Source organism: Oryx dammah, unplaced genomic scaffold, assembly GCF_014754425.2.
Source record: "Oryx dammah isolate SB20612 unplaced genomic scaffold, SCBI_Odam_1.1 HiC_scaffold_2, whole genome shotgun sequence".
Classification (NCBI taxonomy): Eukaryota; Metazoa; Chordata; class Mammalia; order Artiodactyla; family Bovidae; genus Oryx; species Oryx dammah.
Window position 1 is genome coordinate 31,161,145 of NW_024070186.1, and position 14,948 is coordinate 31,176,092.

General features: G+C 43.2%; 1 protein-coding gene across 1 annotated transcript in view; it reads right to left on the reverse strand.

The window, feature by feature from the left end:
- The window catches only part of PCOLCE2 (procollagen C-endopeptidase enhancer 2), an 83,667-nt gene extending 69,167 nt beyond the window's left edge, over positions 1-14,500 (reverse strand). Inside the window, exons 1-2 of the mRNA XM_040234178.1 lie at positions 14,158-14,500; positions 13,054-13,162 (exon numbers count right to left, since the gene is read on the reverse strand). Of these exons, the coding sequence (XP_040090112.1) occupies positions 13,054-13,162; positions 14,158-14,240 (192 nt within the window). The 5' untranslated portion in view covers positions 14,241-14,500. The remainder of the gene's footprint in view (positions 1-13,053; positions 13,163-14,157) is intronic.
- Positions 14,501-14,948: the final 448 nt, after the last annotated feature.

Below are 14,948 nucleotides of genomic sequence, written 5' to 3' on the forward strand. Positions count from 1 at the left end.
CAAAACAAAAACAAGCAACAGAGCCCTTAAAAGCAAACAGCAAAATAAACAAATTCAGAAATATTGGACTGAGGCCTCAGTGGGAAAATGTCATCTACTTGGCTTATTTATTTAGGATCTGTATTCCTCCCTCCTTCTCACAAGGATGGAAGGCAGCAAGGAAAATGTTTTAATTCTTCCAGTGTTTTATCAACTGAAACCTCACTGGGACAATTTAAGGGTCATAAGGGGGTTTCCCCAATGGCTCAGTGGGTAAAGAATTTGTCTGCAATGCAGGAGATGTAGGTTCAATCCCTGGGTTGGGAAGATCCCCTGGAGAAGGCCATGGGAACCCACTCCAGTATTCTTCCCTGGGAAATCTTATGGACAGAGGAGCCTGGCAGGTTACAGTTCAAGACACGACTGGGTCGGACACGACTGAGCGACTGAGCAACTGAGCACACGCACGCACACATGCACGTGTGCGTGCGCGCGCACACACACACACACACACACACACACACACACATAAGGGTTGTAAGAATCACAAAGTTTCTGAATGACACTCTCCTAAGTTAAGAAACAAGCAGCTATGGCGCTCTTGTTCATATAATCAAGTTTGGGTATGAGACATTTCTGTTAACTGTACTCATCTTTACTAAGGAATTTGATATAAATAATATTAAGTCAAGCACTGGGTTAAATTACTACTCAGGCAGCTGAAATAATGAAGCCTAGTCCAACCAATGTATATGTACATTACGACAAACCCCACAGTTAAGACTGGAATTTAAATCTCTATTTAACTCTAAATCCTACATGGAGTTTAAAGCCAGGAAATATTTGTTGAAGGCCAAAATTCCATTCCCCTATCTGTCCTGCTGTGGTTATGTCAGGCAAATAATAATTACAGTAATTTTAGAACTCCTTGCTATAGCCTTCAGTATAATTAAGGGACTTAAATGTTGAGTTCCTGTCTAAATTCCCTACTTGTTTTCTCAAATTATATACCTAGTGCTAATCTTAATAAATAATCACTATATGTATCAATTTTCATGATATTCCATGTCCCACCCCTGTTTTATTTTCATGAAGCCATATGAAGGTTATTGGGAGGATGTACATCCCAATCAAATTTTCAGTCTATCATTTCTTTAAACTAAATGTGAATGCCATTTAAATTTAATCAGGCTTTTGGAGGATGTATTCCGTATGATGACTTTAACACACATTAGTAACAAAATCCCCCCATGGTACAGGAATGCCTATACATCATTGTTTGTTAGGCATACTTAGAAACATCAAGGCATGTGTTGTGAAACAGCCCTGTGCTATCAAACAAAGGGCATATAACAATTTCTCAAGTCTCAGAGCAGTACAGAGGTAAAATGAGTCATGGCATCTTTTACTCTTTGCATGAGGTAAAAACTTTTTCATTTAAATCATCTAAAACGTTCAATAACTTTTAAAATCTCATAAGCCTTATTCCACATTATCAATACTTAAAACTATACTTACAGTGAGCAGCATAATTATTTACACAACAGAATTGCTATTGATTTTCTATTTTTAAGGTGTTTATTTTTAAAAAATGTTATACATTTACTTATTTTTGGCTGCACTGGGTCTTTGTTGCTGCACAGAGGCTTTCTCTAGTTGCAGCAAGCAGGGGCTACTCATTGTGGTGACTCCTCTTGTTGTGAAGCACCGGTTCTAGGGCTCATGGGCTTCAGTCGTTGCAGTTCACAGGCTCTAGGGCTCAGGCTCAGTTATTGTGGTGCATGGACTTGGTTGCCCCTCAGCATTTGGGATCTTCCCGGATCAAGGATTGAACTGGTGTTCCCTGCATTGGCAAGTGGACCAGTGGACCATCAGGGAAGTCCTTGATTTTCCTATCTAATTCCTCCTTGTTGTTGTTTAGTTGCTAAGTCGTGTTTGACTCTTTGGCAATTCCATGGACTGCAGCCCACCAGGCTCCTCTGTCCATGGGATTTCCCAGGCAAGAATAGTGGAGTGGGTTGCCATTTCCTTCTCCAGATCTTCCCAACCCAGGGATTGAACCCAGGTCTCCTGCATTAGCAGGTGGATTCTTTACCACTGAGCCACCAGGGAACCCTAACTACTCCCTACCAGATTATAAACTCCCTAAGAATAGAAACTAGGTCTTCCCTTTTTACTCCCAGGACCCCCCCGCAATGCTCAGTACACAGTAGATGCTCAATAAGCATTGAATGAATGTTTGTTTATTTATTATAGAAGGGCATAAGAGTGAATTTGTATCACCAAGTTAGAATTGTGCTAGTCTTTTCATGCCATTTTCAGGGATATTTGTAAAGATACAAATGCTTTAGACCTCAGTTTCACCATTTGTGAAATGGACATAATAACATGTATCCACTGACATCATGGAATAGGATGCAGATGAAATAACTACCTGTTATGATTTTAGATCTGTGATCTACATAATAACTAGTGTATTTAATTGCTGTTGAACAGAAGAAAAAAGGTAGTTATCAAAGTGACAGTACGTATATTACTTGGGGAACCTGAAGATCTACATATGACAATTGATGCCTTTTTTCTTCTGTGTGAATTAGCTAAACAAGGAAAATTTTGCCACATACTTTCAGCCTAAATGGGACTGACTCTATTCATTGCTGTAATTCTCTTCCCATTTCTGGCATAGGTCTGTGACTTTCTGATCGGCCCACATTACTTACTTCAGAGTTAAAGGAACCTCCAGTACCAAATTTTAAACTGCTCAAATGTTAGCTGGTTTTTTTCCCAAGCCAGATTTCTGCCAAAAATAATAACTGAAACCTTCAATAATCTGCTCTCTAATTTCAGTGCCTTTAAAAAAATTGGAAATAAAGAAGAGACATAAATCATAAATAAATGCCCTGCAATTTCAATGATGATTTATAACAATAGGACCACATACATGAATTATCTCATTTTTAAAAACTGTTTTTGTTAATGATGCCCACTTTTAAATGTAAGGACAGAATAATTTTCACTGACATCTGCATGCCAACTGCTATTTCTTTAGATAATAACAGCAATTCAGATGCAATATTCAGTTTTAACGTCAGGAACCAATTTAAAATAAAGATTTCTACATACCTAGTAGAGGAGAGTTCCCAGAAGGTTCTAGGCTTCAAGTTTCCTCTAATTTGCATAGCCGCCATAAACAAAGGTTCAGCTGGTTCCACTTAGCTGGCCATGCCACATGCAGCCCAAGTCAGACTCTGAATAGAATTGCTTTCGCAAGGTGTTATTTTGCTACCTATGTATGCTCTTTTTATTTTAAAAAATTGTTTCAAATCATCACTATGTATTTCTAGTTCTACTATGAGATTGAAAAATGAACAAGTTATGGATGAGACTATCACAGTTTGGAAGAATTGCTCATGTGCCAAGTTAACAGCGAATTTATCAGGAAACCACTAATAGAATGGTGATCTTTGTGTCTCTGGGATCAAGAAGCCAAGGTGCCTGTTGGGCTTTACCTCCCTTCCCACTCAGAGCCTGGGAAACACGTCATCCCAGGCTGCCCAGCCTGCCATGCTCGCATAGCCCACATATTCATCGGTGTGTCTCCAGCACCTAGAACCATGCTTAGGGGGCTCTTTGTAAATGTGCCTTGGCCATGTAGCAGTAAGCCGTATCCCACTGGCTGTGCTCTTGTTGACAATGGTCCACTCTTCCTGACTTTTGGGCAGGGGTGGGGGGATCTCCGGCAGGACGTTCTCCAGCACAGTCCTGCCCCTCTGGGCATATGTGCCCAGCACAAGGACCACTGTAACAGAGAGATCCAGGTGGTGATATGTCAATAAGTGGAGCTTCACTTCGTGTTGCCAGGCTTGATACAGGTGCACTTACTATTAACAGTTCTTATCCTTCAATCACTTTGGATGACTTTTGCCTCAACCCAATCATATCCTTCCAAGCCTGTTTAGAAGACCAGCCACCATTTTCTAAAAATTAGACATCTTTCAGCTGTCAAATCATACTTAACTCCTGACCACCGCTATGTATGCAGGCTTAGTATTTTATGCAGACACTCCTTAGGTCACAGGAGTGAACATCAATTCATAAAGGAAACTAAGAAAACCTTAACCCCATAACTGATAACAAAATATTTAAAATTTCTTAATCCTCAAATTCTCTGATTTGATCTCTTTTTTTAGAACACACTCAGGAAATTGATTTGAACATTTTTTAGAACACACTCAGCAAAATTAATTAGTAAAACCTAATACCAACTCATCTTACATACTAGTAAAGTGATGCTTAAAATTCTCCAAGCCAGGCTTCAGCAATACGTGAACCGTGAACTTCCAGATGCTCAAGCTGGTTTTAGAAAAGGCAGAGGAACCAGAGATCAAATTGCCAACATCTGCCGGATCATGGAAAAAGCAAGAGAGTTCCAGAAAAACATCTATTGCTGTTTTATTGACTATGCCAAAGTCTTTGACTGTGTGGATCACAATAAACTGTGGAAAATTCTTCAAGAGATGGGTACACCAGACCATCTGACCTGCCTCTTGAGAAACCTATATGCAGGTCAGGAAGCAACAGTTAGAACTAGAACAACAGACTGGTTCCAAATAGGAAAAGGAGTACGTCAAGGCTGTATATTGTCACCCTGCTTATTTAACTTATATGCAGAGTACATCATGAGAAACGCTTGGGCTGGATGAAGCACAAGATGGAATCAAGATTGCCGGGAGAAATATCAATAACATCAGATATGCAGATGACACCACCGTTTTGGCAGAAAGTAAAGAGCCTCTTTGGTGAAAGTGAAAGAGGAGAGTGAAAAAGTTGGCTTAAAGCTCAACATTCAGAAAACTAAAATCATGGCATCTGGTCCCATCACTTCATGGCAAATAGATGGGGAAAAAGTGAAAACAGTGGCTGACTTTATTTTTCTGGGCTCCCAAATCACTGCAGATGGTGATTGCCACCATGAAATTAAAAGACCCTTACTCCCTGGAAGGAAAGTTATGACCAACCTAGACAGCATATTAAAAAGCAGAGACATTACTTTGCCAACTAAGGTCCGTCTAGTCAAGGCTATGGTTTTTCCTGTGGTCACATATGGATGTGAGAGTTGGACTATAAAGAAAGCTGAGCGCCAAAGAATTGATGCTTTTGAACTGTGGTGTTGGAGAAGACTCTTGAGAGTCCCTTGGACAGCAAGGAGATCCAACCAGTCCATCCTAAAGAAATTAGTCCCGGGTATTCATTGGAAGGACTGATGTTAAAGCTGAAACTCTAATACTTCGGCCACCTGATGCGAAGAGCTGACTCATTTGAAAAGACCCTGATGCTGGGAAAGATTGAGGGCAGGGGGAGAAGTGGACGACAGAGGATAAGATGGTTGGATGGCATCACTGACTCAACGGACATGGGTTTGGGTGGACTCCGGGGGTTGGTGATAGGGAGGCCTGGCATGCTGTGGTTCATGGGGTTACAAAGAGTCGGACATGACTGAGCGACTGAACTGAACTGAATACTAACTTCAATCGATACGCCAGGCTCTAGGTTCATCCACAACACTATGACTGACTCAATTGCTTTTGTTTTTAAGGCTGAGTAATATTCCAGTATATATATATACACACACACACACACACACACACTACGTCTTCTTTATCCATTAATCAATGGACATCTAGGTTGCTTCCATGTCCTGGATATTGTAAGTAGTGCTGCAATGAACATTAGAGCACATGTGTCTTTTTGAGTTATGAGGGTCATACTGCATATATATGAAATCTAGAAAAACAGTACAGATGAACCTGTCTGCAGGGCAGGAATGCAGACGCACACTTAGACAATGGACATGTGAACACAGCAGGGAGGGAGAGAGTGGGAAAAACTGAGAGAGTAGCACTGACAGGTATACACTACCATGCGTAACACAGGGATCTGGCAGGAAGCTGCTGTGCAGAACAGGGAGCATAGCTCGGCGCTCTGTGATGACCTAGAGGGGTGGGAAGTCGGTGTGGGGCGGCTGGAAGGGCAGTCTAAGAGCGTGAGGATATAGCTAATTCACTTGCTATACAGCAGAAACGAACACAATGTTGTAAAGGAACTACATTCCAATTAAAAAAAAAAAAAAACAAAAAACCTTGAACATTATCTACAACAGCACCGTCCAAAATAACTTTTTGTGATGATGGACATACTCATATTAAATACGGTCTAATACAGTGACTGCTATCTACATGTGGCCACTGAGCATTTGAAATATAACTGAGGAACTGGATTTTTAAAAAGTTTTATTTGGCCATGCTGGGTCTTAGTTGTGGCATGCAGGATCTTTAGTTGTGGCATCTGGAACCTAGTTCCCTGACCAGGTATCGAACCTGGATCCCCTGCATTGGGAGTACAGAGTCTTAGCCACCGGACCACCAGAGAAGTTCCAAGGAACTGGATTTAAAATGTGTAACTTAAATTTAATTAAGTTTAAATTTAAATAGCCAATGTTGATTGTGTATTTAGACAGTGCAGCTGTTCACAGAATAGCAATGAATTCTTTTAAGTACTATAATTTAAAGACAAATCTAAATTTCCACTCTGCAAATTGAACTTCCATATCAGAAAGTCCAATACAAATGGCTAGAAAGTTTGCTTGTGACCATTAACTAGCCTTCACCTTTCTCAAAGTATACAGACATTAACATCAGACTTTCCCCAACCCCCCACTGATAAGACACAGTTTAATGACAAGGATTTGATGGTGAAAGCCACCTTGCTGGGACACATCTTCAGTCTAGAAGAATGGACTGGGAGGCAGATGTGGGGTGAGAGGCGGGATATTTCTAGCTATGGGAACTTGAGTTTGAGGGCTACTCTGAGACTCTTCCCCCGTGGGCTACTGTCTGTGGGGTCGCACAGAGTCGGACACGACTGAAGTGACTTAGCAGCAGCAGCAGCAGCTGAGACTCTTCCATCTTGAGGGGTGTCTGTAATATTGAATCACTAGTGGGATGTACTGACTGCAGGAGCTGGAAGGTAAACTGGATCCACTGGCTTTCAGAAAGCCTTTAATAGACTGCCTTGATTGAGGCTATACCAGAACACAGCCCTGTCTGGAGCAGGCGACAAGGAAGGGTCCAGAGAGAGCCTGGAGCATCGGGCCTCTTGGCTGATACCACTCCACCCTTGCTGCATTCAGAACCTCTAAGACAACTGCATTAGGCAGAAGGCTCCATATTTCTTCATCTCCTTGGTAACTACCCTTGTCCATTCTACCACCTTCTCTCTCCTGGAGACCACAGAGCTTCCTAATTGGTCTCCTAGCTTCTACTCTTAGCTCCCTACAACTCATTTTCCACATAGCAGCCAGAATCATCTTTTCAAATCAGATCATCTCTGGACTTCCCTGACAGTCCAGGGGTTAAGATTTTGCCTTCCAATTCAAGTGTGCGAGTTCAATCCCTGGTTAGGGAGCTGAGATCCCACATGCCTGGAGGATAAAAGACCAAAACATAAAACTGAAACGATATTATAACAAATTCAATAAAGACTTTAAAAATGGTCCACATCAAAGAAAAAAATCTTTAAAAAAAATCAGATCATCTCACTCCTCTGCAAGATTCTCCAGTAGCTTCCTACTCAAAAAATTCAACTTCTCCACCATGGCCTGCAAGGCCCTGCTCACCTTTTTGACTTCTTCTCTAGTCATCCCCTTTGCTCATTCTGTTCCCAGCCACACTGATCTCCTGGCTGTTCTTCAGACAAGACAAGCTTCTTTGAATCTCAGGGCCTTTGTACCAATGTGTGCTGTTCCCTCTGCCTAGAATGCTCTTCCCCAGACCTTCACATGGCTGGCTCCTCATCACTCAGGCCTCAGGCCAAATGTCAGCTCCTCAGAGTGGCCTTTCCTGATCACCTCATTCATGGCTCCTGCTCTCCCACCACTAGGTTATGTCTGTTCAGTTGTTTCACAAATTTCTTGAGAATATTAACATATTATAAAACTCATGCATTTTAAGTGCACTTTTAGTGAAAATACCAAGTTGTACAACCACCACCATAGGTCACTTTTAGACTATTTCCACCTTCTTGAGATCCCTCATGACCATTAACTGTTAATCCCCATACCTACCTGTCCCCTGCCGCAGGCAAGCACTAATCGATAATACTCTTTGTCTCTATGGATTTGCCTTTTCTGAATATTTCATGTAAGTGAATTATACAATTATTATCTAATACTCCACTGCTCTGTTTTATTTAATTATTATTATTATTTTTTAACTGTGCCATGCAGCTTGCAGAATCTTATTTCCCTGACCAGGGACTGAACCTGCACCCTCGGCAATGGAAGTATAGCATTCTAACCACTAAGCCACAAGGAAATTCCCTTATTTTATTTTGAAAATATTTTTTATCTTGGTAAAATATACATAACATAAAATGCACCGTTTTTGCTATTGTTGTAAGTGTATAGGTCAGGAGCATTAAGTACACTCACACTGTGGTGCACCCATCACCAACATCCATCTCCAGAACCTTCTCATCCCTCCCAACTGAACCTCTATATCCATTAAATACTAACTCCTTTCCTCTACTCCCCAGCCTGAGAAGACTACCATTCTACTTCCTTTCTCTGATTCTGACTACTCTTGGTGTCCCCATGTTAAAAGAATCATACAATATTTGTCTTTTTGTGACTGGCTTATTTCACTTAGCATAATGTCTTTGAGGTTTATCCATGTTGTAGCATGTGTCAGAATTTCTTTAATAGTTAAAGCTGAATAATATTCCTCTGTATACCACATTTTGTTTGTCCATTCATCTGTAGATAGATACCTGGGTTGCTTCTACCTTTTGGCTATTGTGAATAACGTGGCCAAGAACATGGACATATAAATATCAGTTCAAATTCCAGCTTTCACTTCTTTTCGGTATACACCCTGATGTGGACGTTCTGGATAATATAATTATATGCTTAATTTCTTGAGACAGTGTCCCCTTGTTTTCCACAGCAGCTGCATAATTTTACATTTCTATCAGCAATGCACAAGGATTCCAATGTCTCTACTTCTTTATCAACACTTGTTATTTTCTATTTTTTATAGTAGCCATCCTAATGGGTGTGAAGTAGTATCCGCTTTATTTTTATAATTCATTCATCACTACTTATTTACTTATTTAAATAAGAAATATTTAAATATTTTCTCATTTACTTGTTTGTTTAAACATTAACTGCCTCATCTCTCCAAACTAGGATGCTAGCTGCATGAGGGCAAGGAGCTTGTTCACTATAACTCCAGTGGTATCCAAGACCCAACATACATTTGTTGAATGAATAATAGACCTTAGGGCTACAAGCTTCTACAAACTGTAGCCCAACCGCCGTTCTCCTTTTATCAACCCAGGGATCTACAGAAGCTGCTAAGTCGCATCAGTCGTGTCCGACTCTGTGTGGCTCTGCCGTCCCTGGGATTCTCCAGGCAAGAACACTGGAGTGGGTTACCATTTCCTTCTCCAATGCATGAAAGTGAAAAGTGAAAGTGAAGTCACTCAGTCGTGTCCGACTCTTCCTGACCCCATGGACTGCAGCCCACCAGCCTGTCCATGGGATTTTCCAGGCAAGAGTACTGGAGTGGAGTGCCATCACCTTCTCTGACACAGGAGCTAGGGAACTCCTTTTAGCTACTCTGACACACCAGAGGACCATGAGGAAGAACTGTAAAGATTTTTACCAATGATGTAGTTCTTTTCCTTGTGAAATATGAAGAAAAGAAGATACCGTCAGACTATAACCTTGAGAGCATCCACGGCCTTTGTGAACACTCTGCTGAGGATACAATTATAACCAGGAGAGTGTGCTGGGCTCCTCTGGAAGCTCTTGGTGCTACTCACATGCAAGCATACAAGTGGCAGCCGCTTGAAATAGAATCAACCAGCTAAGAGTGAAAACTATACAGCTTTTCACTAGAAAAACAAATTGTGCCGTCCTTTCTTGTACATTACCTATGCTTTCTAAAAATATATTTTTTTCTAAAAAGACTGGCATTTGTTACTCAACTTTTGAACATTAGTTCGGGTAGCCTAGGCAAACCACAAATAAATATGTCACAGAGACTGCCTGTCGTCTGCTTGTTTTCCCTTCTTTCCACAGTTGATAGAAGACGTTTATTCAAAAGGCGACTTCTGGATTTTAGCAGAGCACACAGATTCCTTCCTGACAAGAAGCCTTCATTTCAGGGCTTCCTTGCAGCTAGTAGGGGCCATGTAATTAATAACTGGCAAATGTGATGTGAACAGCGAGGTGCATGTAATTCTGCACAATGTCCTTACAGGCAGGATCTGTGCCCTTCTTCTCTTCCTTTTTGCTGGCTAGACCATGTACCTAACTGATGGCTGGAACTTGAGCACACATCTGAGAGGATACTGAGTTACTAATGATTTGAAGCAGCCACACCAATTCTGGACTGTCTACCTCCAGATCCCTTCACGTAAGGGAGAACCAAGCTTCTGGTTTTGTTGTTGCTCTAGTTGCTAAGTTGTGTCCGACTCTTTGCAACCCCATGGACTGTAGCAAGCCAGGCTCCTCTGTCCACAGGATTCCCCAGACAAGAATACTGGCATGAGTTGCCATTCCCTTCTCCAGCGGATCTTCCCAACCCAAGGATCGAACCTGTGTCTCCTGCATTGACAGGTGGATTCTTTACCATTGAGCCACCAGGGAAACCCAACCTTCTGGCTGAGCTACTGTTACTTTGGATCCCTTTAAATGGGAGCTGACCTAGTCCTAACTCACATAGAATCTCCCCAACAAGATTATAGGAGAACTGAAGTACAAAAATTTCCTAAAGGTACATGACAACATTGATTGTTCCATCAAAGATGAGCTGCTTATAGCTGATGCCAAGCCCAGCTACGCCAATATACTAAGTGTGTGGCAGTGATCTGCCACGTTGCCTGTGGGTCAGAAGGAAAGATGAGTCAATACCAGCAACAAAGGGTAACAGTGTTGGCTAATACTTAGTGAGCACTTATTATATCCCAGGCACTCAGCCCAAGAGCTTTATATGTACCATCTCATGTCTTTACAACAATCCTGAGGTTTAAAGAAGATAAATCCATCACACAGCTTATGAGTGAAGAAATGTGGGCCCACCAGCATCCATTAATACTTCCCTCCCGGATACATAAGAATGGGGTAGTCAGGGCTCTCTAAAGCACTCTAGTTTGTCAAGGAGAACTTTCACTGGACACCCTCCTCTGTCCCGCCAACACTAACAATGCCCCTAACACCCAAAACACTGGGCTAACCATGGAGTCTACTTGTCAGGCACAAGACGCCCCTCAGTCCCTAATTTCCTTGGATCATTTTTAACTCGTAGCCATTTACTTACAACTGAAACACAACTATAATGTGAAAACCAAGTTACATGTTTGTTTCAGAGCCTTATTTTACATTTATGCTAATATCAATATTTCGAGGGACTTCCCTGGTGGCTCAGCAGTAAAGAATCTACCTGCAATGCAAGAGACCCGAGTTTCATCACTCGGCCAGGAAGATCCCCTGGAGGAGGGCATGGCAATCCACTCCAGTATTCTTGCTGGAGAATCCCCATGGACAGAGGAGCCTGGCAGGGCTACAATTGAGGCGGACATAACTGAAGCAACTGAGCATGAACATTTATACCGCTGCTCTGGGCCTCAGTTTCCTCATCTATGATATGGGAATAATAGTACTTTCTCACAGTGATTTCAAAGATTCGGTAAAATTATGCCTGTTAACTTCTGGCACACAGTAAGTGCTCAACAAGAGGTATCTACTTAAAAAAAATCATAATTCATGGCTGACATTGAATGAAGCTTTCAGTGAACTAATGTGTTCAATTATTAAACAACTTCCCTAAAATGAAAAAATACAGAATATAACAGTCACTACTGTGCTGACTGGAGAGATGACTTAGTCTAGTTGACTAAATCCAGACTTATTTTTTTTAAGCTAGCTGTCTCTAAATCTGACTTCTTATCTTGACTTAACTTAATCTATGCTATTACTAACCAGCCTGGGCATTCTGTTAGTTTTTGTTTGATATTTAGGCATTTCTCCCCCTGAAAGTGAAAGTAAAAGTTGCTCAGTCCTGTCTAACTTTTTTCGACCACATGGACTATGGAATTCTTCATGCCAGAATATTGGAGTGGGTAGCCGTCCCCTTCTCCAGGGAATCTTCCCAACCCCGGGATCGAACCTTGGTTTCCCACATTGCAGGCAGATTCTTCACCAGCTGAGCCACAAGGGAAGCCCTTTTCCCCCACTAAGTTATTATTATTCTCTGTTTTTAGATTGCCTTTAGTGGTGGTTTTTTAAAAATATCCTTTCCCCCCAAATGCATTTGTGAGAACAATCATTTAATTTTTTTAATATTTATTTGTCTATGCTAGGTCTTAGCTGCAGCATGCAGGATCTTCTGTTGTGGGATCCTTTTTAGCTGCAACATGCTAACTTTTAGTTGCAGCATGTGAGACTTCCCCCACCAGGGCTCAAACCCTTGTCCTCTGCATTGGAAGCTCAGAGTCTTAGCCACTAGACCACCAGGGAAGTCCCTTTAGGGTGGTTTTAAGTCAGAGACATTAATAGGATTTTTTTTTTCTTTTTCTTTTGCCTAACTGCCCTCCAATGGATATAAAGTAGTCAGAGGTGAGTACTACCTTTGATTTTCTATCCACCACTGGGAGACATTTATGAAAGGCACAAGCAATAAATAGCTCCTAAAAGTCTTTACAAGGGGCCTTTGCCTGAAAATAGCCTTCATTCTGAATCCATGAAATTCAGCTGAGTCCAACTGGGTTTTCAGAAAACACATCTGCTTTAAGAATCTATCCCTCCAAGCATTATCTCGAGCCCTTTCTAATTGTTAACACAGGACACCACCAGTTCTGTTAAAAATCTCCCAAATAGTTGAGGTAAAGCCAACATTTCACTATTTCAGACATTTACCCCCAACCCAAATTCTGTCACCAGAGGAAAAAAGCAGCAGCTTTTCCAGTTTTCAGTATTCATTTTTGGAGAATAATCTTTTAAAAACTGCTTACTGTGATTTTCCAGGTACATTTGCTATTGGGAGGGTACACTCCAGGAAAACCTTCGCTGCCAATAAATCCAGACTCTCCGGTAAGAATGCCGCCACATGTGAAAACAGGTCTGGGAAAATAAGAGAGGAAAAGAAATCTGAAACAGAGCCTAACAATTCACTGTCAATTTCAGAAAGATGTAGTTTATTAATAGGGATAAAATGAATACTATTAAATGCCTGCATCATATAGGGAATTTGAAATACTTATTAGCTCTTAGAATATTTAAATTATGCCTAATAAAACATTCAGTCCAGCTACAATGATCTCCACCATAGTAACACTATAATAACAAGATCAATCTACCGATCTATCCATCCATCCATCCACCATCCATATGCGATCAAGTCCTTATCAAGTGATAAGATGTCACTGGAAAATGGTAAATAGAAAATGTAACTCGGGGGCGTGAGAGAGAAAGGGTGAGAGCTAGGCTCTGTGAAGTGCTTGGTTTTAAAGATAGACAAGTAATTAATGTGGAAAAGTTTTAATTTCCTAGATTAAGAGAGATGCCTAATTCTTCCCGTTTTGGAAAATAGTTGGCCATTGGCAGAGCCTCCCACTGAAAAGGGAGGTTGATGGTGATGGAGGTGGAAAAGGAGATGCCAAAGTTGGCCATAGGACGAGTCCCCAGCCCAGGTCCTGGAGCCATCCCGCAGCTCAGAGGTTGGTGAAGAGTTAACTTTCCGAGAGCTGCTCCCGGGCGCCGGGCAACTCGGGCTTTTCCGTAGGCTTAAGCCTCTGGGCAAAGCGTCTCCAGGGAAGAAAACAGAAGTAAACCAAAGTTCACATATTTGGGCCCCAGTGCTTCTTTGCACCCATATAAAGCTGCGGGCAGAGAAGACCCAGGGCAGGTTAAGCCCCTACCACGTGGTGGCTGGCCAGCTGCAGGGCCGTCCAGCGGGCGAAACTAGGGGCGCAGGAGGGAGCCCCGACGACGGGCGCCGTCCCGCGTCTCGGTGGCGCGAGGATCCCCCGGCGCCCCAAAGTGGACTGGGTAAAGCAAAGCAGCGGGCGAGCGGAAGGGAGGGAGGAGGGGAGGGGTGCGGATGGGGGTCGCGTTACCTCTCCGAGAGCTGCGGCCGCGAGTGCTGGGCGGCAGCGACCAGCAGCAGGCAGAGCGGGGCCCAGGCGCCCGCGCCCCTCATGGCTGGTGAAGACGCTCGGGGCTCGCCCCACCCCGGCGCGCACACCGGAGCACCGCGCGCTCCGCACCCGCCCGGGCTCCCGCCCCGGCGCGCCCCGCAGCCCGGCTTCTCCCGCTCGCTCGCACGCGCCGCCGCAGGGCAGCCCAGGTAGCTGGGTGTGCGCGGCAGGCGGGGCCGGGGCGCTTTTCTAGAGGCGATTACGGTGCAGTCTGCTTCGCCGCTGGATGTCCCCTGAGGAGTTGCTCTGGCAGCCACAGGCCACTGCTGAATATCCCGTTTGTTCTCCAGCGGCGAGAGGGGGCGGCTCCCAGGCCGGAGCCTCCTCCTCTCTTGGGGCGGGCGGGCGGCTCCTCGCTGGCACCCCGAGACCCGCAGTCCCGGTCACATCCCGCCGGCAGGGGCGGTGAGGAGAAGGATGAAAGAGAACCCCCTGCCAAGTGGTACCCAAATGGGACTTGGTGCCTTGATCCACAGATGATGGGGGGGTGGGGTGGCCTTGGTTTGCTTTAGGGGGTGTTTTTCTCTAGTTGCTTTTAAATAAAAAGTATTGACGCTTGCTGGTTGCTGGAAAACGTAGGGTTCCTCCTTCAAACACCCAGCTCCAAGGACAGAAAGGGGAAAATAAAAGAGGGATTCTATCATATTTTAACTCCTACCCTAATTCTCTTACTGTAAGCAAACCGGACCTACACACACACACCCCTCTCC